General features: G+C 41.5%; 1 protein-coding gene across 1 annotated transcript in view; it reads left to right on the plus strand.

Annotated features, from left to right (window-relative positions):
- Elys (AT hook containing transcription factor 1 homolog) overlaps window positions 1-18,477 on the plus strand; it is a 137,900-nt gene that overhangs the window by 80,871 nt on the left and 38,552 nt on the right. The window contains exons 22-24 of the mRNA XM_080283442.1: window positions 1,353-1,482; window positions 1,914-2,004; window positions 6,443-6,758. Of these exons, the coding sequence (XP_080139568.1) occupies window positions 1,353-1,482; window positions 1,914-2,004; window positions 6,443-6,758 (537 nt within the window). The remainder of the gene's footprint in view (window positions 1-1,352; window positions 1,483-1,913; window positions 2,005-6,442; window positions 6,759-18,477) is intronic.

The following is an 18,477-nucleotide window of genomic DNA, read 5'->3' on the forward strand; positions in this document are numbered from 1 at the left end:
GACTCCACCAAAACCCTACGTTTCGATCTGTCAGACTATAGTCTGCTAAGTTCTTGTCAAGTATTTGCAAGCAGTACTGCATCATCAGCATACAACAAATTTGAGATATTCCATCCATTACCATTGATCTCAAATGCCATCCTCCTCTCCATTACTTGTGTTTTTACCTCTCTCATTACCCCATTCATATATATATTGAACAACCATGGGGACATCACATAACCTTGTTGCATGCCCACACTTATCATGAACCATTCACCTAGATGCCCATTAACCTTTACATATGCTTCACTACCCTCACAGGAATGCTTGACGTCACGCAGCAGCTTACCACCTATACCATACGTACGCAAAACCTTCCACAATCCTTCTCTGTCTACTTTGTCGTATGTTTTTTTCCAGATCCATGAATGCCATATACACCTTATATTCCTTCTCACAAGCCTTCTCCACTATCTGTCTCGCTGCAAATATTTTATCCACACATCGTCTGCCACTCCTAAAGCCACTCTGTTCATCACTCAGTTTCTGATATCTCTCATACTATTTCTGTACTAATTCTTCCATATACCTTCCCTACCTCACTCGGTAAACTTATGCCACGATAATTCTTGCACTCACTTCACCAACCTTTATTTTTGTACAAGGGTACAATCACAGCCTTTTTCCACTCTGCTGGCACAGTTTCACTCATCCATGCCTTCTTACATATCTCCAATAAGCATTTCATTCCACTCTTTCCATTACACTTAACCACCTCTGCATATACCTCATCAACCCCAGCTGTTTTCCCATTTTTCAGCTGCTTGACAGTGCTCTTCACCTGTGTAAGTGTCATGTTTCCTGGCACTGCATTCCTTCTCTGCACACCCCCAAAACGAATCATGTTTACAGTGGCTCTGCTCTTTCTGTTCCCATTCATCAGGCTTTCAAAATATTCTTTTCATGTGGTCCTTATTTCACCTCCAGGGGTTAATAATCTGCCACCTACATGCACACCTTGACATTTCTTTCTGCTTTCGCTTCTACTTTTCTGCACCTTTTTCTAGAATAACTTCCTATTTTCAGAGTAGTTTGCATTCATTTTTCTTCCTAGATCATTATTTGATCATCATCATCATTAGCAATTTGAGCATCCACTGCAGGACCGGCCTATCCCGACCGAAGTGGGGACTATGCAGCCAATGTATCTCTACCAAGTGGCTTAGGCTGTCTGGTAGAGATTGTATGTAGGCTCCTCTTAAATAACTCATTTCCACTGCTCTCACTCTTGACTTGTGTCCTTCCAACAACGTCCGAGCTTCAAGTATGTGTTATATACGTATATTCTTACATGTGATTTTTTTTTACAGTACCTCACAGATTGTCTCGGCAGACATGCTCTCTCTATTGCAAACACCCAAAATCAAGAGCAAGAAAAAGTCCACAGCCACCCCAGCTGCAGAGTCTTCCTTTATTGACACACCTCAGTCCATACTGAAGGTTTGATTGAGTTACACTTCTTAATACATATACAATTGATTACTATATTAAACAGTAAATTTAGATATAATTATTATCAGAGTCCCCTTCAGATAGTTTTTTTTTTACATAACTGTTCTCTGTATTGGAGTAAATTTTATATTGTGGAATTGAAATGCCATCTCTCCCAAGATTCTGGGGTCTCGCTGCATATAAATAGAAAAATAGTATTTCCTCACTGTTTGATGTGATGATTTTATGGATGGTACAGGACCAATTTGCTGAGCCCCAGGCCCCTACACTCCTCATGAGGGAACACAGGATTAGATGATGTATGTATGTATGTGATAGTAAAAGCACACTGAATTTGAAAAACTTTTCACTTAGCTAGTTTGTGCAAGCCAAGTAGTTCATAGAAAATATGTTATGCTTCATTGTTCTTCTGTGGTTAGGTGCGTCAGATGGTACAACGACCTCACAGCCCTTCAGCAGCCAGTGATGTGTCTGTTCCTGTGTATCCAAAATTCATTTCAAAGAAGCCCAGTGTTGGTGAGTGATTTATGCAACATTGTGTATTTTTTGATTGACAGGGCCAAAGAAGAGTAGTTGCATATATTATTGTGATAGGCAGTGAGTTACTGGAGGTTATATTAAATTTTGGTACCTTGGTGAAGTCGTCAGTGCAGGGGTTGAAACTGAGCAGAGCATCAGTGCTTTGGTGTGAAGTGAATGTAAAAGATAAGAGAATCACCACCCATGCTTTTTTTTTTTTTTTTTTTTTTTTTTTTTTTTTTTTTCCCAGCAGAACAGAGGAAGGAAAAACAAATGAATTTACACACACACACACACACACACACACCAGATTACTGGTGTCCTTTGTTCATAAAAAATCTGTAACAGTTGCACCTGAACAGCTGTAGGTTGAAGTTTGGGGGGAAACAACTCTCTGATGTTATTCACCACATGATGTGTAATATTTTATGACAGTGAAACATGGAGTAATAAAAGGGATTCAGAGTAGGGCAGTGGATGTTGGAGTGGCCCTAGTGAGAGAGGGTAGTGTTTGGAAACTCCCTGTATTGTTGTTCGCAGATGATTCTGTGTTGTTACGTGAAGACGAAAGAGAGCTGCAAGGCTTGGTGAATAAGTTTGTGAGAGTGTGTAAGAAACGGAATCTAAAGGTGAATGTAGGGAAGAGTAATGTGATGGTTTGAGAGAGGTGAAGCCAGTGAAAGTACAGTGAGGTTGGATGGTGAGGCAGTGGAAAATGTGAGTTCGTTTAAGTACTTAGGGAGTGTGATGAGTAAGGATGGAAGTTTGGAGGGTGAAGTGCTTGAAAGAGTACAACAAGGAAGAAAGGTTGCTGGTTCCTTGAAGGCAGTGATAAGAAACAGGGAAGTGAGCATGGAAGTGAAAAAGTTACTACATGACAGTATTGTGATACCAACTCTAACGTATGGAAGTGAAGCCTGGACTTTGTTGGAAGGACACAAGTCAAGAGTGAGAGCAGGGGAAATGAGTTATTTAAGAGAAGCCTGTGGAGTCACATGGAGAGACAGGCTGACAAATGAGGATATAAAGGAGCATTGTGGTGTGAATGTGGATGTGATAGGAAGCGTTAGGAGGAACACACTGAGGTGGTTTGGCCATGTGGAGAGGATGGAGGGTGAGAGACTGACGAAGAGAGTGTATGTGAGTGAGGTGGAAGGGGGGAGAGGGAGGGGGAGGCCGAGGATGAGATGGAGGGATGGGGTGGAGAGGTAAATGAGAGAGGGGGGTGTGAGTTGGGAGCCAGGCAATGAAATGGCGGGGGACAGGGCGACTTGGAGGCGATTTGTTTGTGGCCACCCCGTACGGGATTAAGGCATCTGGCAATAGATAGATAGAAACATGGGGTGTAAAAGAGGAGATTTGAAGTAGGATTTGAACAATTGTGAGTTTGACATGATGGATATGTGGAATAGAACTGAATGACGGGATATCCTCAGAAGAACTGAAAAGATGGCTGGGAGTGGAAAACATCAGAAGGGAAGTTGAAAGGAAGAGATTTGGATGGTTTAGGCATGTTGAGAGGATGGGCCAGGGGAGTTGGTTGAGGAGGCATTGAAGTACTAAGTTGTCTTTGGTGAGGTAGACCAAGGAAAACATGGAACAAGGTTATGTGCGCTGACCTCAGATCCAAAGGTATTAGTAGAGAGTTGGTACAGAACAGAACATGGTGGAGAGGTACTTCCCGGTGAATTGGTCTGACCTATGCTTCATGGAAAACAGGTCTTAAACTAAAATTGATGCACAATATTGAATTAAACATAGAGGTTTGAATGGAAGCAGTGGAGTAGCCATACTGCTTTTTAAGATTCAGGATGATAGTAATCCCTGGAACAGTGAGAAAGGAATGGGACAGAAAACCCAAAAGTTGTCCCGTGCAAGTCTTTAGACAAGGGTCAGGTATGGCTGATCATTCAAACTTTGGACTGAGACAACCACACAACTCATATACTCATCTAAATTTTATCTTGGGATGGTGAGGTGAGGGACTGGGATGAAAGCCTTCTTCAGTCAGATTCAGAGTTTTGTGAATGTAAGTAAATGTACAGGTGGTCTCCTACTTACAAATAGGTTATGTTCTGAGAATCTGCTCATAATTTGATGTTGTCGTTAGTCAAAAATGCATTTAATGAGTCAATCATCGTCACCTTCATCCGGACCTCCTCTCCCACCGTAGGCCAGGGTGAGGAGTAGCAATGTCCAGACAGCCCAAATTTGCCCAGTCCAATGGGCCACGCGTCCATTCACTCAGCATTGAAGCCCCCGGAATCCTGGCTCTATCTGATACGCCAGAAACATTCACTAAATTCTGTAGCTTCACATAAATGTATCCAATAGAGTCAGCCCAGATGCTGTCACATTAAAAGGTGCCAAATCTCTGTTCATGCACTTCCCCTCACAATATTCATCCAACCAGCTCGATTTCTTGTCAGTCCCCTAGCCTCACTGACAGCCAAACCTCTCTTCCTTACGCACTCATCCACCATATCCCTCCATCTTTTCCATGGCCTGCCTCACCTCCTCCCTCCTTCAGGTTCATTCAGATGTACCTTTTTCACCACTCTATTGTTATCCATTCTCTCGACATGACCATACCATCTCGGTACACTCTCTTCAATTCTGGTGTTCACAGACTTCCTCACTCCACAACTTTCACAAATCACATTATTTCGTGTCCTATCCACCCTCTGTACTCCACATACATTCCTCAGCAGACCCATCTCCACTGTTGTCACTCTTGACTTCTCATTTTCGTGCCACCCCATAGTCTCACATCCATATGTTAAAGTTGGCACTAACACTCCTTCATGTAAGCCTTGTGCAGCTGCAACACTCAAGCCTCTGTTTCTTATCAAGGTCTTCATTGCACAAGCTGCTTTCCTTCCTTGTGTCACTCTACTTTCCACTTCATTTACTCTCAAGGCACAACACTGCACTAGTCTACCAATTTCTTGTCCAGTATTTGCAAGTAGCATTGCATCATCAACATAGAACAAGTTTGAGATATTCCATCCATCACCATTCATTACCAACACCATCCTCCTCTCCATTACTAGTGTTTTTACTTCTCTCATCACGCCATCTGTATATATATTGAACAACCATGGGGACATCACACAACCTTGTCGCATGCCCACACTGATCGTGAACAGTTCACTTAGATGCTCATTTACCCTTACATGTGCTTCACTACCATCATAAAAACTCTTGACTGCACCAAGCAGCTTACCTTCTACACCGTATATGTGCAAAACCTTCCACAATCCTTCTCTGTCTACTTTGTTGTATGCTTTTTCCAGATCCATGAATCCCATGAACACCTTATAGTCCTTCTCACAAGCCTTCTGATCTATCAGTCCTACTGTAAATGTTTGATCCACACATTTCTGTCACTCCTAAAGCCACTCTGTTCATCACTCAGTTTCTGATATCTCTCTTACTTTCTCTGTAATATTTCTTCCATATACCTTCCCTGCCACACTCAGTAAACGTATGCCATGATAATTCTTTCACTCACTTCGCTCACCTTTATTTTTGTACTGGGGTATAATCACAGCCAGTCAAAAATGCATTAATACACCTAAGCAATCTAACATCATAGCCTAGCCAAGCCTACCTTCATCATGCTTAGAACACTTACATTAGCTCGCAGCTGGGCAAAATCATCAACACAAGGCTTATTGTATAAAGTGTTAAATATCTCATGTTATTTATTGTATTCTGTACTGAGATCATCAGTTGCGAAAGTCAAAGTTCACATGCAGTGGCCATTACAGGCTTTCCTCCTTCATGCTTGGCAATTATATTGAGTTTGATCTCCAGAGTAATTGCCTTCCTCTTCTTTTTCTCACCAGTAGCAGGAGAAACAGATGGGCATTTCATAGATATAATGGATGCACAAAACACAACGTAATCCAAAAAAAAATGTTGGCAACACAGAACAGTGTAGAGCATCGGAGCATCGATTGTTTACACCAACGACCACTTTGGCAGACTGGAACTCAGCTCGCTGCTACTGCATCATACCGCATATTGCTAGCCAGGGAAAAGATCAAAATTCAAATTTCGAAGTACAGTTATACATTCAAAAAGTTGAAAAATCATAGGTCAGTTGTTCATTAGTAGGAGACCACCTGTACGTAAGAATAAATTGCTGGCAAGTGGGATGGAAACATTGAGAAAACTAAATAAACTGCTGATGTGCATGCAAGGTGAAACCAAGAATTTGGTCCATTTCACTGAGCAGTCTGTTGGTACAGTAATTGTAGTTTTATGCATTCCTGTTCTTATTTATGGATAATGGCCACAAAATTTAATAGTGTGAGATAATTAGGATAATGATAATAGTGATGATAATGCAATTCCAGTCCTGCATTTGGTTCCAGTTGCAATTCCAATGACTGATGACTTATACATATATCTCATTTTCCAGCCATTCCTGATGATCTGTTGGCAAGCAAACAATCCGATACCTCCTTGACTCCAAAACAGTTGCGCTTCCACCTTCCTAAGAATCAGGGAGATGGCCAAACAATGAGGAGTGAACAGATGAAGAAGGCTGGAGAAATTCAGATGACTGATAAAATGGCTTATAAAACTAATGACCACACAGAACAGGAGGAGACAGAAGATTGGGAAGAAAGACAAGCAGTTGAGAGAACAGATGATACTAAAACAGAGGCCAAGAAAGCGAGTGTATCTGCACATCCACGGCCAAGCTTCTCCACTCTTATCACTAATCCTCTCAGGTAACTTCAAAATTGAATTATATTTTTATTTTCTTTATGTTCCGTAGTAATTTTTGAAGATTCATCATTACCATCATCATCACCACCATCATCATCATCATCATCATCATCATCATCATCATCATCATCATCATCATCATCATCATCCAGACCTCCTTTCCAACTCTAGGGCAGGGTGAAGAGTAGCATGTCCAGACAGCCCAAGAGTGCCCACTGCAGTGGGCCGCGCGTTCAGTCTCTCATCATTCGAGCCCCTCAAATCTTGGCTGTATCTGATACGCCAAAAACTTTCACCACATTCGGTTGCTTCACTTAAATGTATCCGATAGAGTCAATCCGAATGCTGTCACGTTAAAAAGGGATGACAAATCCCTGGTCATGCACTTCTCTGCACAACATTCATCCAGCCAGCTCGATCTCTTGTCAGTCCCCTAGCCTCACCATACCTCTCCTCTTCACACACTTATCCACTTTCTCCTTGGCCTACCTCAAATCCTCCCTCCTTCAAGTTCACTCAGACTTACCTTTTTAGTGGTAAGTGGAGGTGCTCGCCATCCACTCACTCGATGTAGTGTTCGGGTGTCTGCCCTTTCCTCTCCTCCATCCTTCTTTCCTTCCATCGTCTTCTGTCATTCTTCCCTTCATTCTTTCCTCATTCTTCTGCCTACAGGTGACTTTACACTCTCTCTCCTGTCTTTCTTTCCTTCATTCTTTCCTCTTCCTTCTGCCTGTGGGTGACTCTACGCTGAGTGACAAACCAAACGGTTTCCCGTACACCAGGAAACCATTTACTACTCTGGGTGGTTACCATATAACCAGATTTTGGCACCTGGTGGTTTAGTGGGTAATTATGACACTCCAATCAGATTTAGCCATTGAAGGTTTATATCCAAGGGGTGGTTGGGGTGTATTGCTAACGTAATGCCAATCAGGGATGAGTTACGCTGGTCACTTTCATCTTAAATGTCAGGACCAACTTGCGTAGCCCCAGGCTCCTTCGCTTCTCATGGGGTAGTGTAGGATTGGATGATGGATATGGATTTTTTTTTTTTTTTTTTTTCAAGTTTTTCTTGGTGTTTAGCATTGCTTTGGATATTCCTATGTGTGTTTTGATGTCTAAATATGGTAGATTGACCTGAAAACATGCCAAAATTAGGACAGTCATGTATAAGTTGGGTGTTTTTTTGGTTTTCATTGTTTTTCTTTCAGCCATAGGTTGGATGAACATTGTCATTTTGGGGTACAGTTTCCTTAGCTTGAACTTTTCCAGACTTATGTATGACAATTTTCAGATTTTATTTGTTGGTTTTAGTGAGTTATTTACAAGTGTTAGGCTTAAGTTAGCTTCTTTTATAACTGTTAGGACATTTCAATTGGCTTTGAACTTTTTTTTACTCATTCGAGTGGGTGTAGGACTTGGTTGGAGGGGAAACCGGGTAAACCTAAGGATAAAAAACGCATCCCTATATTTTTCATGTTAAATCTACCCCGAGATACAATACCCCACCTATAGATGGGCATTTACTTAACCAGTTGCATCGTTAAACTGGGGTTTACCTTTATACAGTATATTGAATAACCATGGGGACATCACATAACCTTGTCGCATGCCCACATTGATCGTGAACCATTCAGTTAGATGCCCATTTACTCTTACACATGCCTCACTACCATCATAAAAACTTTTGATGGCACCTAGCAGCTTACCACCTACACCATTCATGTGCAAAACCTTACACAAACCTTCTCGTCTGTTTTGTTATATACTTTATAGTCCTTATCACAAGCCTTCTGCATTGTCTGTCACTGCAGATATTTGATCCACACATCCTCTGCCACTCCAAATGCCACCCTGTTCATCACTCATTAAGACTTTTGCAATCTAATTTACTTTCTCAGTAACATGATAATTCTTCCATATACCTTCCCAGCAACACTTAGTAAACGTATGCCACGATAATTCTTGCAGTGGCTTCACTTACCATTATTTTTGTACAGGGGTACAATCACTGTCTTTTTCCCACTCTGCTGGCACAGTTTTATTCATCCATGTCTTCTTACATATCTCCAACAAGCACTTCATTCCACTCTCTCCACTGCACTTAATCATCTCTGCATGCACCTCATCAACACCAGCTGCTTTCCCATTTTTCAGCCGCTTCACGGCATTCTTCACCTGTGCGAGTGTCACGTTTCCTAGCACTGCATTCCTTCTCTGCTCACCCCCAAAACGAATCATGTTTACAGCCACTCAGCTCTCTCTGTTCCTAGTCATCAGGCTTTCAAAATATTCTTTCCATCTGGTCCATACTTCATCCCCATGGGTTAAGAATCTACCACTTATATACATCCTTCACACTTTCACATTTCTCTCCTCTGTCAATTCTACGTTTCCATACCTCTTTCCAGAATAACTTCCCATTTATAGAGCTGGGAGCAGGGCAGTGAATTGACGGGGGACAAGGCAACATGGAGGCAATTTGTTTGTGGCCACCCCTTATGGGATTAAGGTGTCTGGCAGTGGATAGATAGATTGATAGATCATCACTTATCTCCTTTTTCCTCTTCAGTAGTCTCTTTCTGTGCTTCTTGCTCTCAATATATTCAGTTCTTAATTCAGTGAACCCCTTTCCTCAACCACTTAAACCACTTCTTTCTATTTTTGTCCACTGCTCTCTTAGCCTCTGCATCCCACTATGCTTTACCTTTTTTCTGTTGTTACTCTTTCCACACCACAAACTGCTTTAGCATTCCTAACTAAGCAATCCATGTATGCATTCCACGGGCTGTCCAGATCCATTTTATTCCAATTCACTGATTCCAACTCCTCCCCTACTTTGGTCCTGTATTCATCTGCCAGTTCTTTGATCCTCAGCTTCTCGACTTTCAGTCTTTCTCCTTGACTGCTCCTCTTTCTCTCTTGGTCCACCTCACTCCTCTCAGCTTGATCTTGCGTACCACAGTCATATAATGTGTCAGACCTCCACATCGTTATCTCACAATCTTCATATTGGCAACCGTTCCCAGTATCGACCTCTCTCCAAGCATGTAATCAGTCAGGCTCCTTTCAACATGAGTCCCATTCCCTCTATACCATGTATTTTTATGTGCATCTTTGTGTTTGGAATAAGAGCTACAAATGCACAACCTCCTTTTCTGACATATATCGTTCAGTCGCTTCCCATTATCATTTTCTCTTGGTACTGCATTACAACCCTTTATGTAATCTTCAGGACCAGTGCCTACTCTTCTATTCATATTGCCCATTACTATCACTTTATAGCTCCTGGGCATTTCTTCCACTGCTTTTTCCAGCACATCCCAAAACCTTTCTTTCTCTCAGTCGTGTCATCACACGGTGCATTTTCTACAATGATTCCCACTTTCACCTTCTCAAACTTGAACTTAACATATAACATCCTGAGCTGACACATTCGTAATCTTTTATTCCACTCTGCCACACTTCATTCATTAACAAAGCAACTCCTTCCTTGCATCATCCTTGCCCATTCATGCCCAGGCTTACACATTTCACACCCTTCCAGACCTTCACTTCACATCCGAAATCTTTGTTTCACTCAGTGCCATCACCGCATATCTTGCACTCTGGAACACAGTCACCACTTCCGCCCGCTTGCTCTCCTCATTCACACCTCTCACATTCCACATGGCCATGTGAATCTGCCCATTTGGTTTGGGCCTTGGGCAGTTATTGGCCCCTTCAAGGCTCTCCAAAACATCTGTCATGATTAAGTGATTTTAGATAGAGGAATCTGGGGGCACTAAACCCGGCCTGGTTAGTACCCAGTGTATTGAATGGTTTCCAGGGTACAGGAAACCATTTGGTTTGTCACTCAGTGTACAGACCATGAGGCATCCCAGCATTGTGTGTGTGGATGAAGGGTACCCCCACCTACCTATTATGTATTTATATTATTATTATTATTTGTGACTTTACACTCCCTCTTCTGTCTTTCTTTCCTTTATTCTTTCCACTTCCTTCTGCCTATGGGTGACTAGAGTGAGTGACAAGCCAAATGGTTTCCTGTACACCAGGAGACCATTTACTACGGTGGGTGATAACCATATAACCAAATCATGGCGCCTAGTAGTTTAGTGGGTAATTAAGGCACTCCAATCGAATTGAGCTTGTGTAGGTTTATCTCCAAGGGGTGGTTGAGGTTTATTGCTCATGTAATGCCACTCAGGGATGAGTGAGGCTGGTCACTCTCATCTTGGATGTCAAAGACCAACTTGCCTAGTCCCAGGCCTCTACGCTTCTCATGGGGCAACATAAGATTGGATGATGGATGGATTATTTGTGGTAGATGGAGGCACTCACCATCCACTCACTTGATGTAGTGCTGCTCTCAGATGCCCACACTTTCCCCGACCTCATGATCTATGCTGGCGAAGCCTTCGTCATGCCTCCCTTCAAAAGGTCTGCCACTAGGTAGCGGGGGCAAAGTTTTCTGGCCGCACTCCCTTGCCAGTGTGAGCCCCTGTGATGTAGTGGGGAATGCTGTGTGATTTGTAAAGCGCATGTGGTGTATGGGATAGTTAGAGGAAGTGTTTGGGAGAGTATGCTGGTCTACTCTCCATGTTAGTGTCACACTGAAAAGGTCCCCAGAGGGGGATGGTTAGGTAGCTGGTGAAATAGAAGCTCTAGCTCTCCCTATCACCAGCATTCCCATTCCCCTGCTGAGTACCACCCTGATCAGCTGGAGTATATGGAAAAAGATCCTAACTTTTTCATCATTGTATAAGTAAGTCATCTTGCACCAGTTCCTCTTATAATGGGGGTCTGCTGTATTATCATTGTTCTAAAAAGCATTAGGCCACAGTGGTGCTCCCGAGAACTAAGATTTGCAATCTTCATCCTAGTGTGGCATAAAATTTTTAGTAGGTAAAAGAAGGTAGATGGATAAGTATGAGTATGTGAGAAAATGATGTTGACAGTGAATTGAATTGTTTGGCTGAAAGATAAAAGAAGAAGCTTATGACAAAGATTTGGCATCACTATTCTTAACATGATAGTCACTGGAACCACTGTCCCATTTGTGTATTTGAATTTCCGCAGAAAAGAGGGAAAAAAATCTGCAGATGCTAAGTTTGTCAATTGATGTCAGAATTCTTAAGGTTTGAATTATTTTATGACCCGTATTAATAGGCATGGTGGTAGGTGGGGGCGCTTGCCATCCACTCGCTCAATGTAGTGCTGCTGTTGGGTGCCTGCCTTTTCCTCTTTCCCTTCCTTCTTTCCTCCTGTGTCCTTCTTCTTTCATTCCTCTTCCTTCTATCTACAGGTGACTCTACACTGAGTGACAAGCCAAATGGTTTCCTGTACATCAGGCACCCATTTACTATGCTTGGTGGTAGCCATATAGCCAAATTGTGGCGCCTGGTGGTTTAGTGGGTAATGTAGATGTATCAGTCGGATTGAGCTGGTGCAGGTTTATATCCAAGGGGTGGTTGGGGTTTATTGCTTATGTAATGCCAATCGGGGATGAGTGAGGCTGGTCACTGTCATCTTAAGTGTCAGGGCCAACTTTCCTTGCCCTGGGCTTCTGTGCTCCTCATGGGGCAACACTGGATTAGATGATGAATGAATGAATGATTAATAGGCATTCCCTTGATATGTTCTCTCACTTTTGCCCTTTCTCTTTCTTTGTTTTTGGATCCTATCCTAACCTAGTGTTGGAAAGAGTTAAGGGGAGGGGATGCCAGCAGGGACCGATTTTTCGACTGACAAAGGCATTTTGTGAAAGTTACCCCATAAAATAGCTCTGAGTATCACTCGTTCTCTGTAAAACTTTGGCAGCCATATGACATTTCTTTTCCCTTCAAGAAAATTATTTTGTAATTCCAATATTGAGGTCATTTCCCTGCAGAAACCTCCATTTTCTATGTAATTATAATATGACCACTTTTTTTCTGACTTTTTTCCTTTTTTTTCTTGAAAAATTGTCATACATCTGGCAATGGGAGTGTGAGTGTGTGGAGGGTGGCAGTGAGGTGGGGAAGGCCGGAGATGCAATGACACTGGGAGGGGTGAGAAATGTCAGCTTCGATCTCAACCTGCTCTCAGTGTATGCTAATCTTGGCCATTTCTCATCGTTTTTGCACACTTTTTGAAGATGGGGCAACCATCTAAGAGCTACTGCAACATCAGAAAGTGGCAGAGAAGAATTTGACACCATTTTGAGGAGAGAAAAACACATTGGAAGTAGCAATTCTTTCTACACCAACACCACCTCACCTGACGACCCCCAACCTTCTACGTCTTTTTCTCCAACTTCGTCTTCTCCAACACCCTCTATCTCTTCATAACCATCCCTAATCCTAACACATAAAATAAATAAAAGTACCTAACTTGTTTCTAATTGTACAGACACTGCAAGTCAACAGAAAACGAGTGATATCTCGGAACTAAAAGTTATTTTCATTTGGAGTGGTATAACTCCTTTAATTTTGAACATAAGACAAAAAGCAAAATACCTACAAAAAGAGGAATGAAAGGGGAACATTTTGTGCATATATTTTTGCCAGAGACTGACAGACATGACTGTAACGATTTTTTCAACATGACAGAAAGGATGTAAAAATTGGGATAAATACATAGGCATTTTGGGAATTTTTTTGTACAGCAGTGGTGAAGAATAATAAAAAACTTAGGGAAATTTATTAATGAGGGTTTTATTCGTAAAACTACCAAATATCATAGAGATCAGATGAACACACATTCCCTGGTTTCCCATTTCTCGTGTCTTTTTATTTATACATTTCATGCATATATTATTTTTTTCTGTAGAAACTAATCTATCAAATTTACTCAAACTTTGGGATGTTATTGCTCATATAAAGTAACAAAACATATAAAAAAAATCAGACAAATATACCTTCATAAGCAACAACAAAAATTTGGGATGTTATTGCTCATATAAAGTAACAAAACATATAAAAAAAATCAGACAGATATAATAAAAACAAATGTACCTTCATAAGCAACAACCGTCTGCCCCCCTTAACCTGTCACGTCCCGAGCTATTTCGCACCTCCGACACCCCCCAATCCTGAGGTATTTTCGAAAAAAAGTTTTTTTTGGCTAAAACCTCCGCTTTTGGTGAGAAACATCGAAATTTCATAGAGAAATCGCTCACCTGAGGTTTAAAACACTTGATCCAGGTAGCAGTACCTCCTTACATGACTGGGTTTTCTAACTGGCTGGAACCAAAGAAAACGAGTTCTATGGGAGGGTAACTATTTCACACCACTCAAAAACGGTATTTATTTATTTACTTGGTATAAATTTTTATGTAGTACGAGAGTATATTGGTTTTCAAACAGTAATATAGGCATTATAAGCGTTGTTTCACTCACTAACTCATCACCGTACCTTACCTTCTTTTGGCACATTACCTGATGATCATTTCTGACTGTTTCTTCCTCTAATGCTATGTATACTTTGTCCTCCACATTGTCATCGATTGGGGAATCACTCTGGCCGCGAATGTCTTTATTGCCTAGGTCACTGGTAACAGGTGAATTGCCGAGACAATGGCATGCGGGGAGGGGGGGGAGGTTATGCGGTGTAAGGCATTGTCCCTGCTTGGCATCTTGTAGAGGAATAGGGGAAGGTGTCCCGTGTATACTTATGAAAAATCACGCACGAAAATTGAAAATTGTGCAAATTAGGGACCTTGCAATTGCACGATGTACCAGTACGTTGTTGGGACTGGCAAATGCAAAATGTTGCAATGTACCCATACGTCAATGGGATGCGGCGGGTTAAGGGCCAGGATAAGGGTAGGAGGTAGTGGTATTTGTTGTGGCTGCACTGAATGAACTCATAGATGAGACTTCAGGCAGTGCACAAGTTATTATGTGGCAGTAATATTTTTGCAACAATTTTATTACTTGTTTTTTATGTGAGGTGGATGAAAGTTAATAAAAGTTATGAGTACTGTACTTATTAAAAACATTGGCATATGCTGCTGATGGGTTGTGTGGGAAGTGTTATGATAGGAAACCCTAACTAAAGCACTTAATAGTTGCCAATGTCTGGCCCAGACAAAGGCTCATTGTAGTTGAAGGATGTAATAAAAAATGGGTAAATTTGTAAAGGCAACAATTGCATGTAGCTTCTTCCCCCCCCCCATAGCATACCGTAACCAAGTCCAAATGTATCCTCACTGAACTGTGCTTTTGACTTGTCCCTGGCACCTCTCACTCCAGACACCCAGACTCTGGTATTCCCACCCCTCGACTACCTCTGCACCCTGAAGCTGGTGACAGTATTCGCACTATTCTTCCTCAAAGGTGAGAGCAAGATCACATGATTTCATTAGAAGTAATTGAATGGGTGATTTTAGTTTTAATGTTTTGTCAGCACAAAATACAGTAGACACCAAGCTACAGGTATAATCTGTGGAAGGTAATACCTACATCTGCATTATTAACCTCTTCTTTCCAGAGATGTTCTTTTAATTCTGTAGTTGCAAACACCAGGTAATTTTATTTGGCTTAAGAGATGTTCCCAGACTGAAGAGTTTAGAAACATACTCAGTTTTCCCCTAGGCTGTGACATACCTGTTCAATGAAATGTTCATTGTCCACCAGATGCAGGAAAAATTTTCCTTCTTTCACTTTAAGAATTTTCATAAAAATATTTGTCATTCATTAATAAAATTCACACATCAGTAAGCCACTTGAACATACCTGTTCAATGAAATGTTCATTGTCCACCAGATGCAGGAAAAATTTTCCTTCTTTCACTTTAAGAATTTTCATAAAAATATTTGTCATTCATTAATAAAATTCACACATCAGTAAACCACTTAGTCTGCTTGCAAAGGGAGCAAACAGGAAGCTATAAGGTGCCCACGTTTACAGGTAGTGATGAGTTCAAAGTATTTTGTTTTTGTCCAGTTTGAGTAGTCTGAACATGTATTAACTGACTATAGTCCTTTTACCTTACCTTGGCCTAAAATTTTGTACTTTTGCAGCTTATTCCATGTAGCTCAGTGGCAGAGAAAGACAGTAGTACAGCTCCATCACCTTTCCATAGCACTTCTTCACAACCAACAGCATATTCTAGCAGTAAAGCAGTAGTCTCTTGTTACAGCTCAGCAGTACAAGTGGAGAGAGAGAGAGTGAGAACAATTTTAGACCTGGTTAGAGAAAAACAGGAATAGTGACCAGGCAGGTAGGAAATAAGCACTGCCCTCCACCACACAAGACAAAGATTGCATCATCCAGTGTGTGGCCACCCATCAATCATAAGCAAACTCTTTTTTGCCATAAGGAGACAGCAAATTTGAAAATTAAGCATCATTCTGGAAGGCACACTGCAGTCTGGTGGAAGTGCCCTCTGAAAGGCACACTGCAGTTGCAGGACTAACATCCCTTCCCTAAACTCTCCCTTTCCATCGAAGGAGTTTTGATTTCCATTGGTATCCAAGCAGATTCCTTTTGGAAGGGAAGGGAAGGGAAAATGTTCAGGGTGTTAGCCCTGTTAAGCTAAAATGACCTATCCTGCTGATATTTGGTATGGTGGAGTGTTACATTTATAAAATAATACATCAAAGCACCCATATCTCATACTGGATAATGAAAGCACAACACATTTCAGATGTGGGAGGTCACCACCATATCTATACTGTTGGTTTGTATTCAACCATCAATGCCATTTTGGCCAACACCGCAGTGGTGTTCACTCCTCATGACAATACTGTAGTTTGATAAGAAATAATATTTGAGGACTATTACGTTCTTTAATGTTGTTATTCATAAGTGTAAGAATCACTTGTAAACGTCTGTGTACTTACATGGCAGCGCTCGCTTGTTTTTTCCAGCCGAAAGACATGAGCTGAACCACTCGTGTGACCTTTATGGCAAATTTTCCTTTTCTGGGCAGATAACAAGCAAGATGTTTCTTGAAATAAATTTGTCGTGTGTCCCTGGCCATATTATATAACATTAGTCAGTGTCACATCTTATTATAAGACTGGATGAATATCAGAGGAAGTACGTCATCTGCTTTGTTTATGTCTGGCTGAACATGTCAACTGACTTGTGTAACACTTTTAACTTGTGGCCTCCCATGTTTGTTTCCACCAACCCTTCCCCCAGCCAGGGATTTCTGGAAAATCACTATTTTTGTTTTAAACCATAGTAACTCAGCTAATACTTGGCCAAAAATTTTAAACTAAGGGTCATAATACTCATCAATCCTTAGGCTTCAATCTAATGGCCTCAGACTACTGATAGTGCATAGGGTCAGAAAGAGAGTCTTTGAAAGTGGGGTAACTTTTCGTGTTTTTTGTGGCTGTGTCTGTATGCATGGCACAAGTAAGGCTTATTGTAGCCTTCCACAATAAAAAAAGTTTCAGAATGCTGCAGTCAACCTTAAATACCATTTCCTTGTAGGCTTAGAGAAGTGTGGTGTGATTTTGGTGGTGTGAGCAGGGGAGTGAGGTGAATATGGCAACGACCTTGAAGCAGACTGGCTGACATCTCACCGGACACAGGGAAAACTTATTGTGTAGGTCTACTTGTGACGTAGATAGACAGGTAACTATACTCCGTTTTTTTTATTGAGGCAAAGATGCACTTGAGAGGTTGATGATGATTGGCTGAATGCAACATGTCCAAATAATATTTACTAACCCAAATTTCCCCCTCAGATATTTGTTGTCAGTTAATAATGCTAGATTATGAAGTAATGTTGCATTCAGCCAATAATCACCAATCTTTCAAGTGCATCTTCGTCTCGATAAAAAAAACTGAGTATAGGAGTTTGCAGGAGGGTTGCCAGTGTTTGCCTGTGGTGGTAATTGCCTGTAAAATATTCAAACAATGCTGCGAAACACTAGATCATGTATATGTGCTACCCGAACGTCTCCAGGGGGTCATCTGTACATGACACCCAGACGCCATGGGTTAAAGAGATACAAATAGCATTTAAAAGTCAGTATATTAATAAAATTGTACAGTACCTCTCATTGACATTTTAAATATATTTAACCCCTACACACCGGGAGTTTTCCGATGTTGCACACTCCTCCCTATGGGGGTGCTGCGATTTTGGAGAAAATACCTTAACTTCAAACCCTAATATCTGCCAAACTATAACAGCTAGAGAAAAAATTAAGATACATAAGACTCACCAACACTTCCACTTTCAAATGAAAGTATCCCCACGTCTCCAGGTGAACCCGTCGATGAGTAAGGATAAGTTAAAGTTCAAAGAGTGGCGGGAAGACGCTTACGGTTGTACACGTCAACTGGCGTTGCTCCACTTCCAAAATCGTGACAGCTATACACGTCAACCAACATGTAGGGGTTATGGCAATAAACTGCAAAAGATTTTTTTTTTTTTTTTTTTATGTGGGCATAGGCTTCACAGCCTGCTATCAAGGCCCAGCAGTCCTCCTACATACCATACACCTCTGCATGTCACCACTTCAGCGCTAACACCCACCGTCCATATTGAATGCATGCTAGGGCTGTCTCATGCAGGACTAGTGTATTGGTATTAGCGGGGGTATTTTTACGACATGTCGGCGGGTCTTCTGGTAGATCAGTAAAGCCTGATTTAATGAAATTCAAATCCTTAAACTGTTCCCTGTCCCAGCCGGGATTTGAACCTGGGTCCGTTAGGACTGCAGGCCACCTCTCTACCGATTGAGCCACGAATGCACAAAAATTGCTAAGGGAT

The sequence above is a fragment of the Coenobita brevimanus genome, chromosome 97 (genome assembly GCF_032717465.1).
Source record: "Coenobita brevimanus isolate Jiangsu-jjx chromosome 97, ASM3271746v2, whole genome shotgun sequence".
NCBI lineage: Eukaryota > Metazoa > Arthropoda > Malacostraca > Decapoda > Coenobitidae > Coenobita > Coenobita brevimanus.